General features: G+C 36.5%; 2 protein-coding genes across 3 annotated transcripts; one reads left to right on the top strand and one right to left on the bottom strand.

The window, feature by feature from the left end:
• Positions 1-129: 129 nt before the first annotated feature.
• Positions 130-18,388, bottom strand: paics (phosphoribosylaminoimidazole carboxylase, phosphoribosylaminoimidazole succinocarboxamide synthetase). 2 transcript variants are annotated; one of them, XM_034015285.3, is made up of 17 exons: positions 17,964-18,388; positions 16,989-17,087; positions 16,166-16,561; positions 15,812-15,907; positions 15,658-15,729; positions 14,413-14,868; positions 13,464-13,532; positions 12,685-12,872; positions 10,446-10,476; positions 7,800-7,997; positions 6,534-6,712; positions 6,039-6,218; positions 5,832-5,945; positions 3,932-4,015; positions 2,231-2,411; positions 1,726-1,884; positions 130-414 (listed from the first exon to the last, which is right to left on the bottom strand). In XM_034015285.3, exons 1-17 carry the CDS (start codon positions 18,367-18,369, stop codon positions 248-250), a joined length of 3,075 nt encoding a protein of 1,024 aa, XP_033871176.2. In that variant the 5' UTR covers positions 18,370-18,388; the 3' UTR covers positions 130-247. The 2 variants fall into 2 exon arrangements, with proteins under 2 accessions (XP_033871176.2, XP_033871177.2); XM_034015286.3 differs by lacking the exons at positions 12,685-12,872; positions 13,464-13,532; positions 14,413-14,868; ... (3 more) ...; positions 16,989-17,087; positions 17,964-18,388 and adding an exon at positions 10,577-10,721.
• Positions 10,961-26,603, top strand: ppat (phosphoribosyl pyrophosphate amidotransferase). Its single transcript, XM_034015288.3, has 11 exons — positions 10,961-11,384; positions 19,609-19,675; positions 20,181-20,387; positions 20,490-20,602; positions 20,805-20,950; positions 22,306-22,384; positions 22,903-23,054; positions 23,267-23,394; positions 24,153-24,374; positions 24,476-24,596; positions 25,318-26,603. The coding sequence occupies exons 1-11, from the start codon at positions 11,257-11,259 to the stop codon at positions 25,503-25,505; spliced, it is 1,551 nt and encodes a 516-aa protein (XP_033871179.1). The 5' UTR covers positions 10,961-11,256; the 3' UTR covers positions 25,506-26,603.
• Positions 26,604-27,646: the final 1,043 nt, after the last annotated feature.

Genomic DNA, 27,646 nt, shown 5'->3' with positions numbered 1-27,646 from the left:
TTATCATGCTACAACATTTTGAGTAAAGCCTTCTCATGGAAGCGGGGAATCAATTTATACACACGGAAAAAGTCAAAGAGTGGGCATAAAAAAATAAAAAAATGTAAAATTAAATGAAAAACACACAGCTGGAATGAAAACAACCAATTCCATTATTTATTTGGAATTACTTGTAGTGCTTTCACCAGGGCTTCTGTCAGCACAAATTGTACAAAAAGTAGCACATTTGCTTTTACAATATCATTTCCTACAGAGTGCATTCTTGCAGTTTCTTGTCAGCCAGTTTCAGAGAGATCCATGTGTTTAACATGGAGGCCCGCAGCTTAACCCAGACCAGGTGGTTATTCAGGCCAAAAATCTGTGCTGCAAACTGGGCAGCAGCATCAGGTGAAAGGACAGTTGTACACCCCAAACCTGGAAAACAGAAAAAAAAACCATTTGAAATCACTGCACTGCCTCACAGAATTTAAAGTACTGATCGACATCTTGTTTACAGTTATACATGTACAGTAACTATAAAGCCAAGTGTCCAATTACCAGTAAAAAAAAACCAAACAAAACAAAGTAGTAAGAAGACATGCTGATTTGGATGAAGAACAATTACATGAACTGGAAGATGGCAAAAATAAAAAAAAAATAATATTAAATAAATAAAATAAATCTCAGTCTTTCAGGACAAAACAAAACTTTTTACACAGAGAATTGTGAGGGTCTGGAACCAACTCCCTAGTAATGTTGTTGAAGCTGACACCCTGGGATCCTTCAAGAAGCTGCTTGATGAGATTCTGGGATCAATAAGCTACTAACAACCAAATGAGCAAGATGGGCCGAATGGCCTCCTCTCGTTTGTAAACTTTCTTATGTTCTTAACAAACTAACTCATCAACTAACTGGATCATTTCAATGGCAATGTGCAATTCAAAACAGTATAAAAAAAACACACACACATTTGAATTAATATGACGAATTTGTAAACGCTAATGCAGCTGGAACTATTGTCGAAGTATGGTTTTTGAAAGAAATGTTAAGTTAAAACAAAGATGATATGTTCTTGAACTTGTTTGGAGTACTTGATAAACTAAAATAGGTTAATATAGATGTGATGTGTTAATTATTACTTTTTAAATCCACAGTACCATTTGTCAGTGGTTTACACTTACTAATGGAATTTACAGTACTGTAATAGTACTACATCTATATTTTAATGTATTTTCACATTGCATTTAAAATGACCTTCAACCAATTATTTAGAAATTTTGAACGCAATAGTATCTAGCAGTAACTAAAAATGAAAAACACAAATTATTAATGGAATAATAATATGTTGAAAGCAAGGGCTATTTCAAAACTAAACCTGTTTCTGTTTATCAGTTGAGCATGTAGGGAAAAAATCAATCAAAAAAAAGTATTTTAAAAACACACACACAAAAAAAAAATAATAATAACATATATACATACACACGCTGCAGTAAAATGACTGTAAAGTACTGTTCTGGAATATAACAGCCTTAAGGTACACTCCAGTGCTGTATGTGGCAGCAGTAAGCCTCATATTTGGCTTACACAGCAATATTAAGAAGGATATTTACTTTAAGCAACAGACCAGTGTCTGTGACAATATGGCAAAGTAGTCATTCAGAAGTTGTTTTTTTTTCACAAGGTTTTACAAGGGCTTGCACCATATGCTTAATTATCGTCTAAACAGATTGCATAGTAAAGCCTTACCACTCGGCATTCTCAGAGATGACCAGATGTCCTGTGCACCCCAGTCTGCAGTAATTGGAGGGCAGTTGATAACAGGGTATGCAGTGTTTCCCGACATGACTGGGCCCAGCCCATTGCTTCTGCCAGCCACTGCTACAAAGACAGTCGGCACACCATCACCTGGTAAAAAATAAATAAATAAATAAAACAAACAAACACACACACACAGGTGATAAAGACTTCTGGTAGAAATTGTCTAAACTACCAACAGGTTTATTCTGAGTATGCCTGAAGCACTGAATGAAAACTATGTACGTGTAGTGTTTTCTAAACTCCTCTACAGTGTAACCTTCTGTGCATTCCAAATTGTCAGAAACCAGCCCTTACCGGACAGTATTCTACTTTCATATTTACTTACTTGGTTCTCAAAACAAACAGACGTCTCTCCATTCCCATTAATGTAAACTTCTACTTGGACCCCTTTCCCCATATTGGCAAACTCCACCATACTCCCATCACAGTTTACCTTCATACTCTGCTTTGATTCTTAAAGTTTCATCTGGCCCTTTGTGAGCAGAGGTGACTCTCAGGACACAAGGGATGCCGTAGGAGAGACAGGCCTTCTTGATCTTTTCACAGTGGCCAATATCGGAGATGGATCCCATGAGCACCACCACTCTACAACTGTTCTTTGATTCCAGCAGCAACTGGCATGAGACAAGATATATTCTTATCAGTTTGGACTTAAGTTCACAGTATTCCAGAGTATAAATATGAAAAACAATTACAATACATTTCCTAGTACTGTAATGGTATTTAATGGTTTATATATATATTTATATAGTTGCATTTATTCTTTCTAATTTTGTTCCATACACTCATCTTATTAACTGTAGTGCTTTTGAAAGACACAGCTTGACTTTTAAAATGGATACCTACAGTATTCTATTACTTTATCTAATTATTACATAGCTCAAAGTAATTCAGTAGTGCACAGACTTGCATAAAGTAGACTAAGGAATAAAATGTATTTTGTAAATCTATGGAATGTTTAAATTGGTAAACTCACATAAAGAACAATGCAGCACAAGGATTGAAAATTGGTATGGAACTGGAGTTCATGAAGGTTCCTGGTCACATGTCTAGTTATAGGGGTAAATGACCGGTCTTTCTTTGAACACTTCAAACAGTTTGAACGGAATGTGTCAGGTCATATGATTCTATAACCTTGCAACATGTGCCACGTTTCTATTTTACTTTTGTAAGACACCATTTTACATACGGTAAAACAATTAAATAAAAAACTGTTAATATTATAAGACAGTTAATTCAGAAAGTTATTTAACAACTAAAAATTGTGACCAAATTACTTTGTACATGTTAAACTTGTAAGAACATTTCAACATGATTATAAGCATGGGCTTAAAAGAATAGGAATGGAATTTTGCTTGTTTGACTGTACCAACTTAGATCAAGTGGGGTCCTGACACCTTATACCCAAATTTATAAAAATAGGGAAATCATACATAATGCTCCTTTCATTACAAGTTTAAAACAGAAATCATTTTTTAGACCCTGTGACCGAGATGGCTTTGTGGTGATGTCAGAGCAGGAAGAGAATTGACACACATGATTGTGAGGTAAGCGCTGCTGCGAGTTTTATTAATAAACAAGTAAAACAGCTGAACAAAACAAAACAAAACACTTCACAGAAACAAAAAGGCACGGTGGCCAAAACAAATGGACAAACAAGTTCTAAAACATGTACTGTGCTGGTGTTGAACCAGCACGTGTAGCAATTGTTTCTTTATATCTATTCTTTTACCTCCTCTCTTACTCCCATTTCTCCTGAACACTGCAACCATATTCAGCCAAAGCTGCTGATGTTTTGTGGCAGAGAGATTAACTGGCTGTTAGTTAGTTACCTAGTTTATCCCTCTGCCACATTAGGCACAGGGTTTCTCATTTGCGTGGTCAACAGCCAGTTTTTAACACACCAAACCATACAGTGAAACAATACAAATACAAAAACACACACACAGGGGTGGGGTGTACCCAGTCACACAGACCCACACAATATATTGCTTTCAAAAATATGTCATATGAGAAAAGCATTACACACTAGTCTACTGGTTACCTACAATTTATATGGTTAAATTCTATTGGTTGTGATACATTTAGGTAAATAATATCCTATCAGTTACAACAAGCATATGGAAAAGGGTACCTGGACTCTTTCTGCCACCCATTCAAAGTGTCTCTTAACCACCTGCAGCGCTTCAGGAGTGACTTCTTTAAGATCGCGGTACACCTGTAAAAAAAAATATATATCATTTGTAATGTAGTTTAAAATAAATTTCCCTGCAACTGATTTCATCAATAAAATGGAACAATATTTCTTAACTACTGAATGGATGATGCCTTAAAAAAAAAAAAATTCCTTCTCAAATTCTGGAACGCCTATGTATATCAGTATCAGACCAGCTCCAGTTTCTTGTTTGACAAAGTACAAATACATAATTATCATTTAGATTTGAGCAGAACTACAACATACAAGGGTGGGAGCAGAGCGAAGTAGCCAAGACGGAAAATGTATGGTGCAGAGTGCACCAAGGCGAACATTTTTAGCAGTTTGTATTTTAACAGTAGCTGTTACAAAGCAAATGTGTATACAACCTACAGAAACACACACACTGTGCACAATAATTGCACTTCATTTTACAAAACAAAGTGCAAACAGAAACAAACAACATCAAAAACAAGCTGTATTGTTTGTTTCTTAGCTTATTTTAATAACTTGTTACCTCTAAATTGCCGTGCATAACCAAGCAAATAGGAAAAAAGAAAAAAAAAAAACACAGGCTATGCTCCTGCTGCCTTCAAACCAAAACTAAAAGCTTATTACTGTGCTGAGAATACCTAGTTTCCAGCTAAATATGGCTGCTCGTTTTCATTGCATTCTCTCAGGTACAGGTAACCAAAGATATTTTATTTATTCCTATTATATTAAATAGAATATCTTTGAGCTAACCTTGGAAGTATTTGCGCTACATCAAAAGGTCAAACGGCATTCAAACATTGAAACTCGAGTCGCTATTGAAACAATCTTTAAAAATGTTCTATAAAATGTGTTGGTTGCAAAAAAACTTAACAAGCAGACAAATTGTATACATTAAACAACCTTGAGTGACAAATTCAGCGACATTCAAGTTTTGTAAACCTTTTAAATTATGTTGATACAATATTGAAAAGGAACGTGCAATTTCCATATTTTGCTGCCTTTAAATCAATAAAATCGTATACATGGCAAACCTTAAATGACAATGTTTTTGTATTTCTTTACATTTCTAATACTACGTAGAAATAATTAAGTTTTAAAACCACAGATACCTTGTAACATCATATATATGCCACTGACTCGCTAGGTCAATGTACAGACTAGTACAAGTATATCATCAAGTGGGTATTTGTCTGACACCATTGCTATAGTATACCAAATGCACTGCTCTGATAAAAGTATGACTTTACAGTGTAATACTGCAAGGAAAATAATGCAAACTCTTGGTAAATTGCAAGAAGCTGAAAACAACTTTTCGTTTTTGCTTACGAAATAAGCTCTCTGCTTGCCAAAGCCCACAATTGCTACAGTACACATTCCACATTCCAAACACACACTAATTTTTAGGGCAGCAGTGTGGAGTAGTGGTTAGGGCTCTGGACTCTTGACCAGAGGGTCATGGGTTCAATCCCCGGTCGGGGACCCTGCTGTTGTACCCTTGGGCAAGGTACTTTACCTAGATTGCTCCAGTAAAAACCCAACTGTATAAATGGGTAATTGTATGTAAAAAAATAATGTGATATCTTGTAACAATTGTAAGTCGCCCTGGATCAGGGCGTCTAAGAAATAAATAATAATAATAATAATAATAATAATAATTTTTCACAGTTCCCAAAATTTTTAATAAGATGGAAAATAGCCTATAAAACGGAACACTACCACCCCTGAACATATAATTTCCAATTTCACAATTGTTTACCTAAAATTACTATGAAAGATAACTAATACTGTGTCTGTATAATGTTACCAACACCAAAAACAGGCAAAAAAAACAAACAAAAGACATTACCTGCTTGTCTTTCTGCTGGCTCCGATCACCAGAAGGCCACAGCCTCCAGGAATCATTGTCAATAACATCAGCAAGAATAATCTCTTTGGTTGTTACATTCACACCAAACTCAATCTAGAAGAGACAAACAAACATTGTGTGAACAAGCAAACCCACTTGTGATCCTTTTTAAAAAATACCGCCCCCCCTCCACAACATGCTGCTTACTTTCATGTCTACCAAAGTGCAGTCCTGAGTAGACCAGGCTTTCTCCAGGATCTCAAAAATTGCCACTGTGGCTCGGTTCATCACATCGATTTCACATTGCCCGATGTTCAAACCTGCAAAGCAGAACTTGGCCTCAATCAGCTGCTCTTCAGACCACTGCGGGTCATTGTTCGCATCATCCTAAAATACAACAAAATAGATAAATTATATATCTAGTTTAAGCAAAACTATTCAAGTTGTTCTCTAGTTTCAGTATTTAAAAAAAAAAAAAAAAAAAAAAAAAAAAAAAAGTGTGCAATTATATATATATATATATATATATATATATATATATATATATATATATATATATATATATATATATATATATATATATATAATATAAATAATATAATATAATTGCACACACTTTTTTGTTGCCTATAAAGCAGGAAAATACTGCCACCTCAACTAAATTCTTTGTAACTCCATCAAAAAAAAAAAAAAAAGAATTACCTTGAAGAACATCTCCAACTTCAGAGGACTAAACCTGTATCCTTCCTTTACACCAGGGTTCCTCTTCAGGAAAGATCCAGTGGCGATTCTTCTACACACCCATTCAATTGGGATCATTTCACACTGTGCAGCCACAAAGGCCGTAGTGGAGTGTTGTTCAACAAAAGCAGTCTTGATTCCTGGAACGCAAACAAACTGCTATCACAATACCACAAAATAAAACCCTTTCATCGTTATTAAAAAAAAAAAAGCAACAACCTCAGAATATTACTGCATTCTCAGTTTTTGCAACAGCCTTTGCTTGCATTGTTGTGATAAGCAGTGGCTTAATTGGATCGCTGTTTCTCCTCATGTCACCTGGTGGTATACTGTACCTTATATTATTTACTTATTTCTTAGCAGACGCCCTTATCCAGGGCGAATTACAATTGTTACAAGATATCACATTATTTTTACATACAAATTACCCTATACCATGCACCCAGCATCCTTCTGAAATAACTTTCAATTTACAGGTATAAAACCTACATAAAAACAATTCTACGTTATCTTTAAGTTTTTCAATATTACATTATAGAACTACAAGGTTTACAGGACTTCTAGAGGAACCTTGCAAGGTCACATTACTCTGATTTCCTCTGTACATGTGCCATCAAAAGTGGCGTGGTTAGGCTGATCCACTTATATAAGATGTTGCTCTTATTTAATAGGGTGTTATAGACAATGCTGGACTGATTTTGGGAACTTTTGGAGAACAGTAGTCTCTGCGTATAGGAACACCTCCTAAGAGAACACGTCACCTAAGGGAACACCCTTGCGGTGAAACAGATCCCCCCCCCCTCATTTGAGGGTTTATTAGCGTTAGTTTGTCTTACTTTATTATTATAGTGTATTAACATACACTTCCCTATTGCTTTTCTTTTAGGACAGGTAATACATATTTATTTATTGACTCACAGTGTGTCTGGTGGCTAACTCCATCTTGGTGAACATTTTGCTTGCTTCCCAGGGGTGTTCTCTCAGAGGCTACTGTATTATGCATACCAGAACTAATCAACACAGTTGCAAATGACTCCCAGAAGGTAAATGTGATGACCACAAAGTGGGCAGGATTTGGGTCACATACAAAAGTATTCAGGGCCACATGCCAGAGTTGCTAGAGGCTGAATAAAACTTAAACAAAACAAAAAGACCAGCTATGCAGGATTCCAAAAGCACTTACTGGTTGCTGCTTACAAATACAGGAAAGGGGCTGAAAATGCATACCAGCTTCTTGCAGCAGTTTGAAGACACAGCCTGTCGTCTTATTGGAGATGGCTGCTTTCCCTTCCATCTGGTCCCGCCTCACTGTATTGCCTGCTGTGATCTGATCCTTGGACTGCACCAGCACATGACCTGGGCGGTCAAGGAGTTCATAGATCTCTTTTGTCTTGCCCTCGTTCAGCTTTTTTCCAAGTTTCAATTCTTATAAAATAATAAAAAAAAAAAAAAAGTAATTGAAAAAAAAAAGTTTGTATCCTCCTGTAAAACACGTCAAGTCTCTTTCTAAATACCTTAGCATACATTGTGTTCTCGGACAACGATACTAGTTTGATGTTACAGTATCCATGCCAGAATGTATTTGTTTTTATTAAATACAAAGCTAACTACAACAGAAGCCCGATACAGGATACAAAATAGCTAATAGGAAATGCAAAACTTGTATATCTGATACCCTAGTTGAAATGTAGGCGTAGTCAAAAAAAAAAAACCGAAACAATAAAGAAAGGATAATTAACTGGCACCACGTGGTTAAACTAATTAAATAGATTGTGGGACACGTGTAACTTCAGGGTCCGTGTAGGGGAGACCGGTTGTCACACGGGTTGGTTGTCACAGTGCTCATAACTATGACACTAGATGGTGCAGGCAGGTCATACTAACACTGAAATGTGTGTTCTATTGTCTGCAACTCAACCATCTTGTAATTTGAGGTCAATTCCATCTAACATAAAGGTTAGCACATATTTCATTTTTTTTTCATACCCAAAGTAAAAAATGTTTATCTTGTTGTTCATGTTATAACTCTTAGTAGTATTGGAGTTTGTTTGAACAGATGGCCACGTTAATAGAACCAGATACTGGCTATCTTTTGGTGTAAAAACAAAACCAGTAGGTTCTCCCAGTAGTACTGAGAGAATTAAATTGTTATGTAAAGTTGGGTTGGGGCAGGTTGTCACAGTTTTTGGTGCTGGCTGTCACATGTAAATCCTATAGGAAGAAGTCATATTTTTTCTTTCTACTTTTTTTTTTACACCAACATGTGGGATATGTCACTATATAATGCTTATTCAAGTTATTTACTGTTTGTCCTATGGTTCTGTGGAGGCTGTGGTATTATTTTGTAGCATGGGTCAATATTTCAAATATATATATATATAGGTCTATATTTTTTATGTTCACATAAAAAGTAAAAATACAACTTTGTCATTGTACACAGTAGAAACTTATTTTTAAAAAAAATGTTGCATTATTGTCTACTGTAAAACCAAGAAAATACTTTGTGACAAACAACCCCAGTATGGTGCAGGTTGTCACAGGTGACAGGCGCATTTTCAACCGTCTAAATATAATATTTGGAATAAAGTTACGCTGAAATATTAAAAAAAAAAAAAAAAAAAAAAATCCATCAATTTGTACGTGAAGAGTTATTCTTCAATATAACGAGGAACAGAACCTCGCAGATTTTCACCAGATTGAGGAAAATAATAAAGAGTAAAACGTGTGACAACCAACCCCGGTCTTCCCTACATTCCGGCCAATCGTTTTTGCATTCTAAATCATAAATCGAAAAAACAGAAAACGAATCGTTTTTCTATTTCGGTTTTTCATAAAAACAAAAATCGACCCGTTTTTTTTTCTGAGTTTAAAATACAAAGACTGATTCAAAAATAAAGAGACCATTAAAAAAAGAAAGAAAGAAAAAAAAAACTGAGGCGTGCTCTACTCGTATCGAATGTGTCCCGGTGTTATGACGTTGCTGCATCAATACATTGATATCTATATCTATGGATGCACCCCCCCCCCTCCCTCTCTCTCCCCCCTCCCCCCTCATGTTCTTATGTTCAAATTGTTAGCATTTTACAGAGCTTGCCATAGGATCACTAAAGGGGGCTGGCACGCTTGGTTGAATAGGTCTGTCCCTCTTCCGATACGTTAGTATATCTATTGTTTAAGTGTGTACCTGTAGAGAAGCATTAACAGATGTCCTGTGAAGCGTTGTCTCTCGATATCTGCTTGAATAAAGACTACCTTCTTTATCACCGACTCTTGGAGATTGATTTCATTTTTTGTCCGTACAGTCTATTATTTATTTTTGTATTACAGATTATTTTACTTCGAATATTTTGTTGCAAAAAGCAATATGAAAACGGGAAAACAAGCCTGAATCGTTCTTGTATTTTAAACTAAAAAAATCAGAAAAGAAAGAGTCGTTTTCTGGTTTTCCGTTTTCCCATTCTGAATGCAAAAACGATTGGTCGGAATGCACACGGACCCTTCAGAAACAGGGGCAGTTTTATACTGTTCAATTATTTCCCCACCGCAACAACTGTAAATATTCACTGAAATTCCTCTTATTCAATTCTGTTAATGAAGCTCGGGGTAGCAAACCCATGATGATCACGATAATTAATTACATGCAGCCTCATTCTCCCACGCCCACGAGACAGCAATTTACCGTTCACATGGGACAAAGATATTCTGAAAGAATAATACTGCTGCATGCAGTTCTGTACGTTTCTGGCTACATTAAAACTATAATGAACCACCAACATTATTCTTCAAACGTCGATTAAAAAAACAGGAGTTTAAAAAGACAATAAAATATGCATATATACAAACAAGAGACACAGAATGTCAAAATGTACAAACCTGCAGCCATTTCGGAGGACAGTTCGTGTACCTGCAACCACAAAAATGCGACATTATCATGTTTTTATTTTGTTGGATTGTTTTGTAATGAATAATAAAAAAAATACAGCTTTCAAATAAACACAACTTACAATTACTGCACGAGAAAGTAGATTACAGTGACTAGTTCAAGAAAGAAAAGGAGCTGGCAGAGGAACTCGCATAAAATATAAGGAGCAAAAAAGTTACGAAACTTCAATGCTTCTCACAGAAAACCAATCAGCGAGGCTCATGACGCAACGTCCTCACACGTGAAAATTAGAATTAAATGCAAAGAATTATAACTATAATTTAAAAAATGGCAATAACGATAATTCAATAACACATTTTAAATATGATTTTCTGCAACAACAAAAAAAAAATGTATTAAACAATTATATGCGATTGGTCAAATTAAGTTCGGCTTGTACCAAATTAGTATTAGAGGTAAGTTGGGGATATTCGCAGGCTTTTTACAAAGTTGAAATACTTTTAATAGTTTTATTTCAATAAATATTCTGAATTATTAGCTTTATTCTACTATATATTTTATTAAGAATAGACTATCTAAATATATGTATATATATTTTCTATTACGTGCCACACAAACCTCCCTATATAACAAATGGTCTAATCTAATACGACTGTTACTGTAATAGAAAACTGCACGTGGTTGCAGAAAAGTTACAATAGAAAGGAACTGTTGCCGGGGCACACAAAAGCTAGGTAACGGTGTAAAAGTCGATGAGCTGTTCTTTTTAATTTATTTATTTGGAATAAATCTATCTGAATTATGGAGTTTGAAGAACTTGGGATCCGTGAAGAGTGCGGAGTATTTGGCTGTGTTGCTGCGGGAGAGTGGCCAACTCAGCTGGAGGTTGCACAAGTAATAACTCTGGGGTTGGTAGCGTTGCAGCACAGGTACATTAACAGTATATTTGTACTTTTTCAACAGTTTTGGAAATTTGAGGAAACAGGAGGACACGATATTTGAAAATGCATGCAAAAGCTGCTTTAAAATATTTAATGTACGTGTTGATAACTAATATACATACATTCAAGTAAAGAAACAAATGATAAATATGACTATTTAATATAATTTGCTGCTGTTATGTACGATACTGCAGGTGTTACCAGGTTAAAGTATTTTCTAAATTTTTGTTTGTGTGTTTGTGTGTGTGATTACTCCGTAACCTTGGTTTATATTGCGATACATTACATGTTGCATAGAATTAACACCGTATTCCTGTTATGTTTCTCAGGTACTTAATGCAGCAACTGTTCCCATGTGTTGTAGCTTGTATATTACCAGACACATACATTTCCCTACCAATTATTATGTCAAAGTTATTTGTAATCCTATATCACGATAACAAGTTGAATTTGACAAAGGTGCAAAAAGAAAAGTTGTGCATGTCCACAGCTGACATTTACGTGAGTCAAGGAACATTTTGTAGACCAGCTGTAGAAAATGATATTAAGCGATGCAACCGGTAACGTAGTCAGTAAATACAAAACAATATCAGCAACAATACTACTAAGAGATTCCGGCGCTGTGGTACAGTGAATGCACAACCATGTTGTTTGGGATGCTTTTCCATGGTGATACAAGATTTTGTTACCTAATGTATACAATTCAACTAAAAGACAACTGCAGAGTTGAGACAATAAAGTAGTTCCATAAGTATTTTGCATCTATTATATCGACATCAGGTAAGAGACGTTAAATGTGTTTCACCTATTAGTATATATTTTACATCAGTTATTGGAAGATGGATCAAGTTACAACTTGCATTCAAATGCTTCAGAAATGCTTGAGCTGTGATTTATAAACTAACTAAATACTACACCATTAGACTGTCCTTGAGTTATTGAATGATACAATAAAACTTTTTTTTTTTTTTTTGAGGATACCTCAATTCAAAATCATATATGACCTTGATTATTAATCTCAGATTCTGTTGCACTGTAGGAAAGTTGTTACCTCTGTAGATAATGTCACAAATCTTTCCAACACCCCAGAAAGGTTTCTTTATAAATACTATTAATGAGGCACTGAATCCACCTGTTGTAAGCATCCACGAATGCTTGGTCTCTTTGGTAACCGGTTAATTCAGGTTTTACTTTAATTGCATAGAAATCTTTGCATTTCCATGCAAATAAGCAAAATAAATTGATGTATTTAATATTTCTATGAAAAATGTGTGAAAATTAGACTGACCTGTATTTGTGGATGCTGACATGAAGTTTCAGAGGAAATGTGCATTATTGTAATACACTGGTGGTCTTCCTCTCGTTTGCAGTGACCTTCTTCAGGTTGATTTCCATATGTGGTCACTGTTTCAAATGTTGTTATGTGGCTTTTAAAAGTGGTAGTGCCATTTCTTTTTTTGGCAGATACTGGAGAACCTGAAATCAAATAGTCTATTATCATCAATATGTAGTTTTAGGGAGCACTAAATTATAGCAAAACATGATTCCTAAAACAATTATACCTTTACATTTAATTATTATATACATGTGCATTCTGCATTATACTAACTTAGTAGTTGGGTAGTTGAATTTAAAATCTAATAGACTAATTTAATTTAAGACTGCCAATCAAAGCGACTTAGGTCACTAAATGGAAATGTCCCATGAGACAGCTGTTATAATATACCAAGGTTTGAATGTTTCAATTCAGGACTGAAGAACATTGATCGAGAATGAGGATGCCTGCATAGCCCCTGTGTCTGACAGTAGCCGCTGCTGTTTATATGCCAGTGAAGTTTGGCCCACTTGTTCAGTCAGATTATAAATATCTCGGTAGTTGACAAGCTACGTGTCTTTATGATTTTTGTCAAGGAAACATCAGGTACGGTAGTATGATGTAAGGCTAAAGTTTGACTTCACAACAGATGTGCCTTAAATTCACTTTATGCCTTTTAAGTAAGTCTGTTTTAAAAGCAGTTTGTAAATTCAGTGAAGCGCAACCACAGTACAAAGTAAGGTTGTCCATACCTACTTCACTTGCTTTCCTCTTTGTTCCTGCAGTTAAAAAATCTTCTGCTGTGCTGCTTGAGTCTTCATCTGTGTTTTAAAATAAATAAATAAATAAATAAAATAAAAAAATATATATATATATATATATATTTGTATATAATATGATAACATTTAAAGCAATACTCTTCCCAAGAATTCCCCTGTATGATATTAAACTGAATGTACTGTAGTCAAATGTGTTACACTGACAACAGTAATCCTGTGCCAGATATTTCATCCCTAGTACTGTAGCACTTCACCAGCACCTGCAGTCATTCATACAATGCATTATCTTCACACCAGAGGAGGTTCTTTGCTTTGGAAATTGCTTTAACAGTAGCAACAGAAACGACACTTTAAAATGTAAAGTAATTGAAATGCAAAATAAGTTAAACCATCAAAAGAAAATTCTTGTATAAATACCTATAATGTTTTAGGGCTTATGTATTGAAAACTATAATACCTATAATGTTTTAGGGCTTGTGTATTGAAAACTATATTTTTTAAATTAATAGAAATAATAGTAATGTAATATAAATTAGTAATTATGGGTCCGTTGGGGTTAAATAGATTGGTTACAGCAAACCAGCCTTTTATTATGGAGTGACAGTCCTGACTCGAGTCGATTCCTTTCACAGTGCAGAGAGAATATGACCTCTTTGATGTGCCAGGAAATATGAGGCATTTGTGTGCAAAGACACAAGTGTCCCAAAGCACAGACGACGGATTCAGCTTTTAGCAATGTTTTAATTAGTTGGGTGCCCTTTTAAACTTAATTTCGGGCTATAAAACTAAATGAAATTTGAACCTGGAAGTCTATGTCCTCAGGGTCACTTATTTCTGTTGGTATTTCAGTATTAACTCTATGTTTATTGGGAGAGCTTGACGAGTGGTGTTAATACAGCATAAGATTTCTGGTTTAATTTACCTGCACTATTCTGTGCTCTTGAATCTTTTTCTTCCCTGTTATTTCTGTTCAGATCTGGAGCTTGGCAGTGTTCTTCAGCTCTTTTTTGTTGCTGAAGAGCATTCGATCTTTTCAAGATGGCATCCACTTCATCATAAAATCTCATTACTCTTTTGGGGTTGCAGAGCTGGCTATTGCGCCTTTGTAGTGTTCTGTATTCGTACTTCAGGTTTTTGTACTTTGTCCGACACTGCTTCCAGTCCCGGTCAATCCCCATCTTCATCAACCTCCTGGAAATCTGCTCGAATATTTCCTTGTTTCTAGTTGCTCCTTCAAGTTGCTGTCGGATGTTTTCATCAGACCAAATCAAAATGAGTGCGCTGACCTCATCGTCGCTCCAGTGCCTTCCAATTCCTGTGTCATTGACTGTGATGACTCTGAACTGATTTGGAGCCTTATCCGATTGTATATGCTCACCTGGAAAACAAAACTTTGTCTTAATTTTGTATTACTTTAAGGCCTTATGTTTGTAACATTACCACAGGAGCCCCATAGACAGGGTACCTTAATACATATAGCTAGGAAAAGCATTGAGCCTGCATGGACAGGGCCATTGGTTCCATGTGTTTTTGATTATGTGCATGCAGAAATACCACAGGATGGTACTTAACAGTACAGTGGTAATAAATACTGCACATACTGCTTTAGAATGTGTATATGCCAAATTATTCTGTAGTCACATTTTTAAAACAGAAAATGCTTAAAGTAGTATTAAAATCCTCAGCAAACCATAATGTTCTTGTTGTGTGAGCACCCGATTAATGTGTTAAATGTGGTCAAAGTCAAATGAGGTCTTAAAAATAAATAAATAAATAATAATAATAATTAAATCACCCATGGAATCTTTTTTTTAATGAGTGCTCAGCATCTAAGGGGCTAAAATAGTAGCTGTGCAGTAATCTACACAACCCAGGTTAAAGTACAAAGGGTTTACGACTGATAACCTCTGCATATTTGCAGATTTGTGCTGCATGTTTAGTCACAGTTGCACAATTTACAACAAATTTTCCACTGCTTCTTCTCTTTGCAAATTATTATCACACTGAATGTCACTGCCATAATCTGCATCAACTACCTTCTTTACCATACAACTGTATGATTTCAAGGATACTATCTTTGTGATTTTGCCTTAGGCTTGCACCTATCTGAGAAAGAAATTGGCTTAAAATCTCACGGACGTGTGTATTTAGTATTTTTTAAACTTGCCTGTCTCTTTTCTCCTCTTCCACAGACTCGGTGTTGCAGGGTCTTCAGAGGTGGCACTAACACAGTCTTCCTCTTGGGATAAAAAAATAAATAAAAATCAGTGAAATCAATGAAATATGTACGAAATGTTAATACTACTATTACATGAACTTACCTATATCCGGGGGCTCCTTTTTAATATGTGTAATCACTGGATCCTTTGAGGCTATACAATATGAATCTTCCTCCTCTAATCCTTGATGAGTTTCCTCTATAAAAAGAAATTGTATGCTCTTTAATTCCTTCATAGATTAGGAAATCCCTGCATTTTAATTTTTTTTTGTCTTTTTGAAGATGTGTGTGTGTGTGTGTGTGTGTTTCTACATTGATTTAAAATATTTTGGCTGGGGGGGAATTGTCAAGATTTCTTTTCTGGTATTGAAAATGAAACCGTTAGTGATAAAAGATTAGCAATTTATTAGAAGTTTCTGAATAGGCAAGCAATCTTCAGAAAACTTAAATGCTATACCTTCACTGATGTCCTCTTGTTCATATTTTTTGTCTGATTGTTTGGCAGTTCTGCACTGCAGGATGGCATCTAGTTCGTTGAAAAACTTCATGCTTTTACAAGTGTTTCCAGAACCTTGAGCACTTCTGACAGTCTTGTATTCATATTTGAGATTCTTGTACTTGGTCCGGCACTGCTTCCAGTCTCGGTCTATCCCAAACTTCTGCAGCTTGTTGGCGATCTCTTCGAATATGCTCTTGTTCCTCACTGCCCCTTCAAGCTGGGTCTGGATGTTGCTGTCTGACCAGATGTGCAGCAGTGCTCGGACTTCATCATCTGTCCAGTGCTTTCCACCCTCTATGGCCACACAAGGAATGAAAGACAGCTTTGCATGTTCTTGCATTAGCTTTTGGTTGCCTGAAAAGAGGATATTTAAAAAGCATGACCGCTGTTAATGAAAAGTGGTAAAAAGTTGTAAAACTCGTCTGAACTGAATTGAAAAGCAACATATTCTTTACCACATTAGCATAACAACTTTCTTACAAACCTCTTATTCTTCTCTAAATTGTTTTATTTTCCAGAGTTTATATTCACTTTGACCGTACCACCATACAGTATATTCACTCCCTGTGCAACCGGTATAGGACCAAATTTGTGTGTTTTTGTTTTTTTAAACCATCCCTATCCTAGCCACATTAAATTCCATGTTCATCACAACAGACTACTCACGAGAAAAATACTCGAGTTGTTGAACTGTCAAATATTATTTGGACCCTTTTCTGTCAAGATGTATTTGCCCACTTCAGTTTCATGTGTAACAAGCCTCAGCTATTCCAAAGGGTACCTTGTTCAGAGACTTTTGTTTTGGTCTTCATTGGTGAAATTGTCAGATCATCTGAAGTTGTGCTGATGTCATCATCTTCTAAGGCTACACAGATCTCTCCTGTGTAAACATGTTCCCAAACAAGATTCAGCAAATCTCAAAAAACAATACATTGAAACAATGTGTTTTTGCCAGCCTAATATTTTTTTATATTGTCACATTTTAAGGAGCAGCTTAAAAATATAAAACAAAGTAAATGTATTTGGTGCGCACACAGAATCTGACCGTCAACCATACCAGAAAATCCAGTGATTAGTACATACGCTAATGAGGACATCCCAGAAAGCATTTTTTCTATTTTTAGAATGTAGGGAGCTTAAGTGTGCGTGCATATTTTAGATTAATTTGGCAGGTGTTGAAGTTGACATTCAAGTAATGTGTGCTGTCAGGGGTTGGGAGAAACAGATCTGGGCTTGTCTGCTGCCTTATTTGTAACTGGCTGTAGTGCCTCGACTGCAGATAAAACCCATAGTAATTAATTCAACTGCAAAGAGTATGTATTTGAGTTAACTACTGTACACTGGTATGCGCTTCTCTCTTACAGTGAGCAGGTTGGAACTAGTTTGTAAAGATCCTTACTTGAGAAAAGTAATGACAACTGCTGCTTCATTCTTGAAGTGACAAACCAGGAAAGTTGCAAATGGGTAAATTTGGTATACTGTATCCCTTATTTATCTGATTGACTGTTTAGAACTACACACCCTGCTGTGTGATCATCTCTACATTAGTTAAAGCTAAGGATACAGTACACCAAAGATTAAATAGAAAATATGGGTTGTCAACATGTACTGTTTCACAATGGCAAAAAAAGTTAAGTACTCTGTAAACGATGCAGTATGCATACATTTTAATGAGACTAGGCTCCTGGAATTGTATATGTTTGAAAACTAGGTGCATATATTTTCTTTTTAAATGAGCAAACCTCAGTTTGTTTACCTGCATTGAGCATGTATGGAATGGAACTGGTTTCAGTTTCTTCCTCACAGTTTTTGGTAAATGCTTTTGAGTATGATGCATCCTCATCTTCTCCCAGCTGTGGCTCAATTTCCGAGGCCAAAATGGCATCTAATTCTTGGAAAAACTTCATGGATTTCCCAAAGTCTCCAGAGTTATGTGCAGATTTGACAGTTCGGTATTCGTACTTCAGGTTTTTATATTTTGCTCGACACTGTTTCCAGTCCCGGAAAACTCCAAACTCTGGCAGTCTGTTTGAAATGTATATGAACATTGCTTTATTCCTTGTTGCCCCATTAAGGTAGTTCTGAACTCTCTTCTCTGACCAAACCGTTAACAAAGCTTTAACCTCCTCCTCAGCCCAGTGCCTTCCTGCTCCACACTCCATGTTCTAAATGACCTGGAAATAATTCTCTTCCTCCCCCGGTGACATCTAGTTTCCTAGACAACCAGACGACTGGTTATCATTGAACGCCCACAGAGAGTAAAGAAGCTTGATTACTGGCTTAAGCTGCATAAGGGGTGGGAGCTTGTGTAACCGGAGAAGCAGTCTGCCAAGCAGGCTGCAATGCAGAACCATTCCAAATAAGGCAACTCAAAAGCAAATACTTCTCGTGCATAGTTTATTAAGCTGGTCTGCCTGAGCAGCTAAAATGAGCATTGAAGCTTTCAGCTGCCCCAATTTTTACAGTATTTTACTAAATCTGGCTTTAAATTACGTCTAAAAAGTAGTTACACTTGTGCATCTGAAAAACAATCTACTAAAATTAAGATACAATTACAAATGGATAAACTATGGTGCAATCTTTTATTTGTTTTTTGTATACGAATGTAGTTCTGTATGCTACAGGGCTGCATTTACATCTGAAACCATTGTGGTGTGTTAATGAAAGCCAGTGTTTCCTTCTGTTTTGTAAGGGTATATGACTGATATTGATCTCATATCCTGGAGTGCTTACAAAAAAAAAAAAAGTTACCATAATTAAAAGATCCTGTATTTATTCAGATTGTCACTTGGATGGGCATAGCCGGATCTTTGTTAATAAATCTTAATCTAAATTAATTAAATTGAGGGGGGTACAGTGTCAGTATGGAATTAAGATGTAGATGTATATCTACTTGTAGTTGACTGTTCTAATTGTATTTGAAAAATAAAATTGGTTTGTAAATATAATCTATTTTTCTGTAATTGTCTATAAATCCTTTAAGAAATCATGAACATTCAGAAAATTTGATTATTGTCTATCATTGAAAAATGCATGACATTTGCTGTACATGTAATTGCAAACCAGTTTATGCTAACCATCAACAGACTTTTTCTTTCAGCACAAGTTGTAGGCCTACTACTGTAGCAATCTTTGCATGGTGCTGCTGGATTCTGCAGTAGCATAAATGTTTTCAGAACACATTTAGTTGGTGTCCTTGAAAATTGGTGGTAGTTTAGTCTGTTTTTCAATGATCCACAGTCAGTGATGTGCAGCCCCATCTGTTAAGTCTGTTACAACAGCTCTTTTCTCATCAGCTTTCCATCCTAAAGCTAATCCAATCCAACATTTAACCTGTCGTTTATGAAAGATAGTTTTAAAGAAGTCAAGTAAAACATTTTTTTTTTTCCTTTTATTTCCAGAGGTCAGGAAAGTGCTGGAATTGTTACAAGCAATGGCGCCTCCCCACCAACTTATACAACACACAAGGTAACTTTTTTTTATTTTATTTAATCTGAATATGATTTTTTTTTTTTTTTTTTTTAGAACCTAAAGGTTCAGTGGTTGTCTTCCGATCCCACGACCAAGCCAGCTTCCTTTTTCACCCATGAGAGCGGAGCAGTGAGCTACCAAACTCTGTAACTCCTTTTGAGCGCACTGGGCACCTGACCAGCAAGGTTTGCTGTAGTGCAAAGAGAAGAAACGGTCCCTGGTGGTTTTGCCTCCCTAACCCACAGGAGCGCCAGAGCCAATGTGACACTCCCTTCGGAGTCCCCAGCGAAGACCGGCTTACTTCACGCAGTCAGGATGCGAACCTGCGCTGTATGACTCTGCGCACCATGCGTGAAGTCACAGAAGTCATTGAAAAGAATAGCCATAGTTTAGTATGAATTACAAAATGTATTTCAAATCTATGAGTGTGAGCTGTTATAAATTATTTCCATGTTTCAGTGGTTTAATCTCATTTCTCATTTAATTTTTTTTGCTTGGTTAGGGAATGGGTCTGGTGAACAATGCGTTTCAATCAGAGGATTTGGAAAAGCTTCGGGATGGAAATCTGGGGATTTCACACACCAGATACTCAACCACTGGGATATCTGAACTCCAGAACTGTCAGCCTTTTGTTGTGGAAACTCTCCATGGAAAGATTGCTGTCGCACATAACGGAGAGCTTGTTAATGCTCAAAACCTGCGCAGAAAGGTAAACTTTAAACCTAAAAAAAAGGTTTGAAAAAATCAGTGTTCTTTGTTTTGTCTCTTAATCATTAATAAGATACATTTAGTACATTTTTGTATGATGCAGGTAATGCGACATGGAGTAGGACTGTCGACCAGCTCAGACAGTGAACTTATAACTCAGTTGCTGGCCTTGACGCCCCCATTTGAGGAAGTGGATGCTCCTGATTGGGTTGCACGGTAATAAATGCTTCGTAAAAATGTTTGAAAAACCTTTGGTAATATTTCTGCAATTTTTTTGTACAGTGTGTGCTATTTTACTTGCCTTCAAGGGAAGCACATACGGTTTTCATACTTCTATGTTTTTAGAGTATGTTGGATGACCATTTTTGGTGTACCGTGTTTATCCACAGACTTAAAACATTTTTTTTTTTTTTTTCAGAATAAAGAATTTGATGACTGAAACTCCTACTTCATATTCTTTACTTGTAATGCACAAAGATGTAATCTATGCCATCCGTGACCCTTATGGAAATCGTCCTCTCAGCATTGGTCGCCTTGTTCCGATTTCCAAGCTGCACAGCTCAGGTATTTCAAACACGTACCAGACTGTATCTTGTCTAATAAATAGGCTAAGGCAGTGTTATCCAATAGCAATTGCTGACTAGCCACAGGTGTGGCTACGGCGACACCGTTTTAGCCACATGCACTCATTTTCAGTTTCTGTTATAAATTGCATGTATGTTTCACTAATACATATACAAAGGTAACTTGCTGTGGTGAAGTGAGGATGTCCACGTTTAGGATTCAAACAATGTAGAACTCTGAATGCATTTTGAATCCGAGAATTGTGAGAAGTAACAGATTTCATTTTATGCCCCATTATGGCCCGGATATCTATCGCACTGTAACGTAGGGCTTCGGATGTGGTGAAGAAATAACCATTATATGAACAATTCATTCAGTTAACCTAGTTTTTGAAATAATTACTGGTCCTGAATTTATAGATCCTAAACAATAACAAATAATCTTACAACACTATATAGTTGTTTTTTTGTTTTTTTTTCAGCCCACCCCAGTCACAAGTCACTCTAACAAGTGTATTCTATTACGTAGTTCCACAAAAATTGATGATTGGTCAGTAGCCGTTTTCTTTATGTTGAAAGAGAGTAGTGAATGATTGACATCATTTAAAATATGTTGCCAAAACCCATCATTTAAAAAAAAAATAAACTGAATTTTGTAAATAGGTTTATCGGACACAGGACAACTTAGTGCGGCTTCTAGGTTTGTGTTCAGCAGTGTGTGTAAATCCTTCCCGTTTTACCAACAAATGCACAAAAGGTTCAAAATACACATGCATGCGCAGCACGAATATGAGTATTGAGATCACATTTATTAATCAAAAATGCAATTCGCTACATGTGACTAGTGGCTAACATACTGGACAACAGTAGGCTAATGTAGTTCACGAGCCTGGCTTTTTTGCATTGTGGTTTTAGAGGCTTGCTTGCAGTGTGTGGGGTTGCCAGTTCACGTCCAGCCTCCGCCCTGTTACATACAGTTTACTTGCGTTTCTACATTTTACCTTGTGTGTGGTACTCTCGATCATGTTTTCACAAGTATTATTATTTATTTCTTAGCAGACGCCCTTATCCAGGGCGACTTACAATTGTTACAAGATATCATGTTATTTTTACATACATTTACATTATTTATTTTATTTATTCTTACACATTTTTACAAACAATTACCCATTTTATACAGTTGGGTTTTTACTGGAGCAATGTAAGTAAAGTACCTTGCTCAAGGGTACAGCAGCAGTGACCCCCACCTTGGATTGAACCCACGACCCTCCGGTCAAGAGTCCAGAGCCCTAACCACTACTCCACACTGCTGCGCGTACCAAAATAATGAAAATAATTACAGTTCTGGACTTACAGGAACGGGCGATGCTGATGCACATACAGAGGGATGGGTTGTTTCTTCTGAATCCTGCAGTTTTCAATCCATTGGGGCCAGGTACATTATTTATTTGCTTTATTGCATCATATGTTGACAAACCAAGTAATTAGAAGCAGATATTGTGACAGTATGTGCTAAGATTTGAATAGTGGTCCAAAAGTGAAATGTTCAGTTTGTTATGATTTTATGTATTGATCCTCAATAGATGAGCATTAAGTAACAATCTGACCATGTATCTTTGTGTGTGTGTGTGTGTATTTGTTTGTTGAAAATTTCTTTGACAAGGTCTGAAGGGTTAAAACCTATTTTCTTCACATCTGTTTTCCATTACACAAGTTACACTATCAATCTTTTGCAAAAACATTTTCAGGTTTTAGCTTCAGTACAAATATGTTTGAGATTATGGACACAGTTAATGGAGTCTACATGACATTGAGGAATCCGTGTTGTCGGTAAAGAAATATCTATACAAAAGCATGGTTTTTAATGTATCCAGTTTAATTGGATTCACAGCAATTCCTCACTGTTGGTTTAAAAAAAAAAAAAAAAAAGTCTGAGTCTATGCTGCCTTTTAGGTATTACCGGGAAGTTCTGCCAGGAGAGATTGTACAGATTTCAAAACATGGGATTCAAACCCTGAGCATTGTGCCCAGGCCAGAAGGAGACCTTCCAGCCTTTTGTATTTTTGAGTATGTTTATTTTGCGAGACCAGACTCGATATTTGAAGGTAAGTGTCTATCCGCTTTTTCCTAAAATCTGGTACAATTTATTATTGGTGGTCTATAATGGCATTTATGTATATTCATAGTTTGATTATACCTGTTAAACCTAGTGGTATGAATTGCGCATAAATGGCAGATACTGTACATTCAAAACAGTTTTTACTTTTGTGTTTTGTTCAAGTTTTATGTTTGAGAATAAATGTATTAACCCTTTTAGGTCAGATGGTGTATTCTGTAAGGCAGCGCTGTGGACGGCAGCTTGCCCTTGAAGCCCCGGTAGATGCAGATGTGGTCAGCACGGTTCCTGAATCTGCTACTCCAGCCGCACTGGGTTATGCTCAACAGGTATTTTAAGTTACCTGCACCAGTATTACATTTTACTCGAGTGTGCTCAGTGAAAATTTCAAGTAATTGTAGCTAACAAAATAAATCTTAGCCATTTTGCACTTCCATTAGCTACATGGGTCTCAAGTGTGCAGTTTTGAATGAAACATTTTCCATTTAAAACCTGATATCTGGTACTACTTTAGGTTAAAGGAAACTCTGTTTCTCTGTCTTAGTTTTGGGTTATCTGTTTTCACTTGTACTCCCTGGGTAATTTGTTTACCTCCGCAGTGTCTTCTGAGTAAAAGCATGATACTGGCTGAAATCACGTCAGTTAATAGGGAAAGCAGATTAGTTATTAAAAAGAAAGAAGCCAGTGAAGAGCTGGGGACAATTTCACTCTCCAGGTGATAAGATCCAGGAAGTACAAGACAGTCAACAAGCATAACAGAGTTTTCTTTAACCTAGTGCAGTACTAGATATCATGTGTTGAATGGAAAATATTTGTTTGCTGTAACATGTGTTTCCTTGAAAACTGCATATTTGAGACCTATATAATGAATAGATGTGCAAGACGGAGACATTTTATGGAACTATGGAGCTACAGTTACTTTGAGTACCCTTTTACTACTAAATTCTATTATCCCTTAACATAGATATAGTTGTTTATCTGAAACTTAAGTTTTATTATTCAGTTTGCATTTTAAAATGCCATACTTGATATTGTCAACCATAAATGACATTTTTAACATTTTCTTTTTTAAATGCAATTTTTCTAGTCTGGGCTGCCCTACGTGGAAGTGCTTTGCAAAAACCGCTATGTAGGAAGAACATTTATTCAACCCAACACACGGCTCAGGCAGCTTGGAGTGGCCAAAAAGTTTGGAGCTTTAACTGACAACTTTGCAGGAAAAAGGGTTGTGCTCATTGATGACTCCATAGTAAGGGGGAATACAATCTCTCCCATCATCAAGTTACTGAAAGAAGCAGGTGCTAAAGAGGCAAGTAAACAGTAGAAGCATAACATTTGGAGATGATGATGATGATGATTTGGAGTTTGGAGTTTTAGCCGATACATTTCCAACGATTCTTTTTTTCTTAGGTGCACATCCGTGTGGCGTCCCCACCCATTCGATTCCCCTGTTACATGGGGATCAATATTCCAACCAAAGAGGAGCTCATTGCCAACAGACCTGAATTTGAGGACATTGCCGGATACATAGGTGAGCTGTTGCTTCCATAACTTAAGTAGGGCTCATTTTTTGTTTGGTGTGTAATAATCTTTTTGCTCCTGTTAAACAATTGGAATATGCACATGTGTGTTTGTTTTAATAAATGTTCAATTTTAGATATTCTACTCCATTACTGGAATACAATCATCCCAGTGAGGGAAGTGTGTAGGAGTTTGCAAACTTCTGCCTCGCCTGCTACTGCTAATATCCCATAAACCATTTCAGCTGGAAACTTTATATTTTCAGTGCTATGGAAACTCCCTGGGCAAAATCCTAACCATCCCCTTCACCTTGACCTGTGACCGAAGATGGCCATATTGTGGTCATGTGACATTTAGTTTCCTGATATTAAAGAGCTAATGCTTAGATATCTGCAATTTCCTCTGTGGCTGTCGTATAAGAAAATGTAACTTTTGTGGCATTTATTTTATTTACTTTTTTGCAAAGCTGCTGTCGCTTTTTACTGTGTTTTTTTTGCCTCGTATGTCAGTGATGGTGATCTTTTTCACATTTCCCTTTTGCTTCATGTTTTTAAACCATCCACCTGATATGACCTACCCTGTATGCTGTCAGGGATGCATCGCTTATGTTCACAAAAAAAATACCTCACATTTCTAGTTAAGATTTGCAGGTGTTTTTTTAGTTTTGCCCATTCCTTGTTTTTGAATATTGTATTTCAATAATTTCTTTCTTCTGGCATGTATTTGTACAGGAGCAACCAGTGTGGTGTATCTCTCTGTTGACGGGCTGGTGTCAGCTGTGCAAAGTGGCATCAGATCTCGAGAAGAGAAAGACATGATGATAGATGGCAATGACTCCAGGAGCAGCAAAGCCAACCGGAAATTTGGCCACTGTACGGCATGCCTTACTGGAAAATACCCTGTGGAGCTGGAATGGTGAAAGGTCAACGTTTGAAGACGACATGAGTACTACAACCATTAAGGACATCTAGGCGGAGGAGATTCAAAAAGCCAGTATGGATTCCCTTGTTATCTAATGGTTATTTGAAAGAGAGAGTGTATTCAGGACAGAGCATCACAATACAGCTTTCTGTTTTAATTGTTGCAGCAGTGATCCAGTAATAATTAAACTAAACTGCAATAACTCCCTGTGCCTTTTTTATTTTGCGTGTTTAACATCATCAAATAATGACCGATATGTCTGTATTTGATCAGTCTGTATCTACAACTGTTGACAGCTACTATGCGAGTTGCACAAAATAACCTCTTCAACAGCTCTTTACAAGTGTGGATATGTAAACAGCAGTTTGTAAAGGTCACAGTTAAACCAGTACCAGCCTTTCTCCCCTCTGCCCTTTCTAGGAACAGTATAACTGCTTATTAAAACATAGTTGCATAGCCAGTCTATACCAAATCCTTTGTTTCCTGTAAAACCCTGACTCCAGAAAACAAACTGCATATTCTCATTTTGCATGTACTGTTTTTAGTAAGGCCGCATTTTAGCTGGACTAAAACATTACTAAGCAAAACAACCTGTATTGTCCAGCTACATGAGTAAAACCATACATGAAATATTATCATTTATCTTAACGATAAAAATAATAGATTTTGCATGTATGTATGTTGGTTCTTGACTACATTCAAAATTAAATGGTTAAGCCTCTGGTAAATTTACTTTTGTACCAGATTGTTTTTACTGCTCTCTTTTTGTAATTCCTAGTAACAAAAGTTGCTGTCGAAGTATTAAACGCACAAGATTGCCCTAGCTTGTGTTTAATATTAACTCTGCAATGCATCTATTTGTGGGGTTTATAACTGGTATTGAAATATCTATCAAGGAACTGCACTTTTTATATGTGCAAAAATGGTTATTGTTCTATAACCTCACTACCAATGTTGGTGTGTGGGGAATTATTTTACTAGAACATTTCACATGTTTTCAGAAATACACATGATGTCTGATTGGTTTATAGTAAGTATGTAACTAAACTTTGTATGTTGTACTACCAGAGGTGTTTCAATAAATCTTTAAAATGTGGAGTACTCTTTTCTTTACTTCACTTTCATGCTTGACTTATATAGAAGTATGGACTTTTCCATATTTTGTAGTGTTACAACCTGGAATTAAAATGGATTTAATTAGGATTTTTTGTCACTGATCTACACAAAATAGTCCATAATGTCAAAGTGGGGAAAAAATCTACATATTTTTCAAAATTATTTACAAATATAAAACTGAAAAGTCTTGATTGCATAAGTATTCACCCCCTTTGCTGTGACACCCCTAAAAAAGCTCTGGTGCAACCAATTGCCTTCAGAAGTCACATAATTAATTGAATGGAGTCCACTTGTGTGCAATTAAAGTGTCACATAATCTCAGATTAAATACACCTGTTTCTGGAAGGCACCAGAGTTTGTTAGAGAGCATATCTAAACAAACGGCATCATGAAGACCAAGGAGCTATCAAAAGAAGTCCGGGATAAAGTTCTGGAGAAGCACCAATCAGGGTTGGGTTTTAAAAAAATATCCCAAACTTTGAACATCCCCCGGAGCACCGTTAAATCCATTATTAAAAAATGGAAAGAATATGGCACAACCGCGACTCTGCCGAGAGAAGGCCATCCACCAAAACTCAGTGACCAGATAAGGAGGGCATTAGTCAGAGAAGCAACCAAGTGGCCAATGGTAACTCTGAAAGAGCTGGAGAGATCCACAGCTGAGATGGGAGAAACCGTCCATGGGACAATTATAACCCGGACGCTCCACAAAGCTGGGCTTTATGGAAGAGTGGCGAGAAGAAAGCCATTGCTAAAAAAAACCCATATCAAATCCCGTTTGGATTTTGCCAAAAGGCATGTGGGAGACACAGCAAACATGTGGAAAAAGGTTCTCTGGTCTGATGAGACCAAAATTGAACTTTTTGGCCTTAGTGCAAAATGCTATGTGTGGCGCAAAGCCAACACTGCTCATCACCCATCCCCACGGTGAAGCATGGTGGTGGCAGCATCATGTTATGGGGATGCTTTTCATCGGCAGGGACTGGGAAACTGGTCAGGATTGAGGGCAAGATGGGTGGAGAC

Source organism: Acipenser ruthenus, chromosome 2 (assembly GCF_902713425.1).
Source record: "Acipenser ruthenus chromosome 2, fAciRut3.2 maternal haplotype, whole genome shotgun sequence".
NCBI classification, from domain to species: domain Eukaryota; kingdom Metazoa; phylum Chordata; class Actinopteri; order Acipenseriformes; family Acipenseridae; genus Acipenser; species Acipenser ruthenus.
This window is presented reverse-complemented; position numbering and strand designations above follow the sequence as displayed.

Excerpts from the sequence above, each read along its gene's own strand:
- ppat (XM_034015288.3), top strand. The coding sequence starts at position 11,257 with ATGGAGTTTGAAGAACTTGGGATCCGTGAAGAGTGCGGAGTATTTGGC. Across the intron at positions 20,388-20,489 it reads CTCAAAACCTGCGCAGAAAG|GTAATGCGACATGGAGTAGG; the intron begins GTAAACTTTAAA and ends TGTATGATGCAG. Across the intron at positions 23,395-24,152 it reads CACTGGGTTATGCTCAACAG|TCTGGGCTGCCCTACGTGGA; the intron begins GTATTTTAAGTT and ends CAATTTTTCTAG.
- paics (XM_034015285.3), bottom strand. The coding sequence starts at position 18,369 with ATGGAGTGTGGAGCAGGAAGGCACTGGGCTGAGGAGGAGGTTAAAGCT. Across the intron at positions 15,908-16,165 it reads ACAAGAGGACATCAGTGAAG|AGGAAACTCATCAAGGATTA; the intron begins GTATAGCATTTA and ends TTCTTTTTATAG. Across the intron at positions 415-1,725 it reads ATCTCTGAGAATGCCGAGTG|GTTTGGGGTGTACAACTGTC; the intron begins GTAAGGCTTTAC and ends TCTGTTTTCCAG.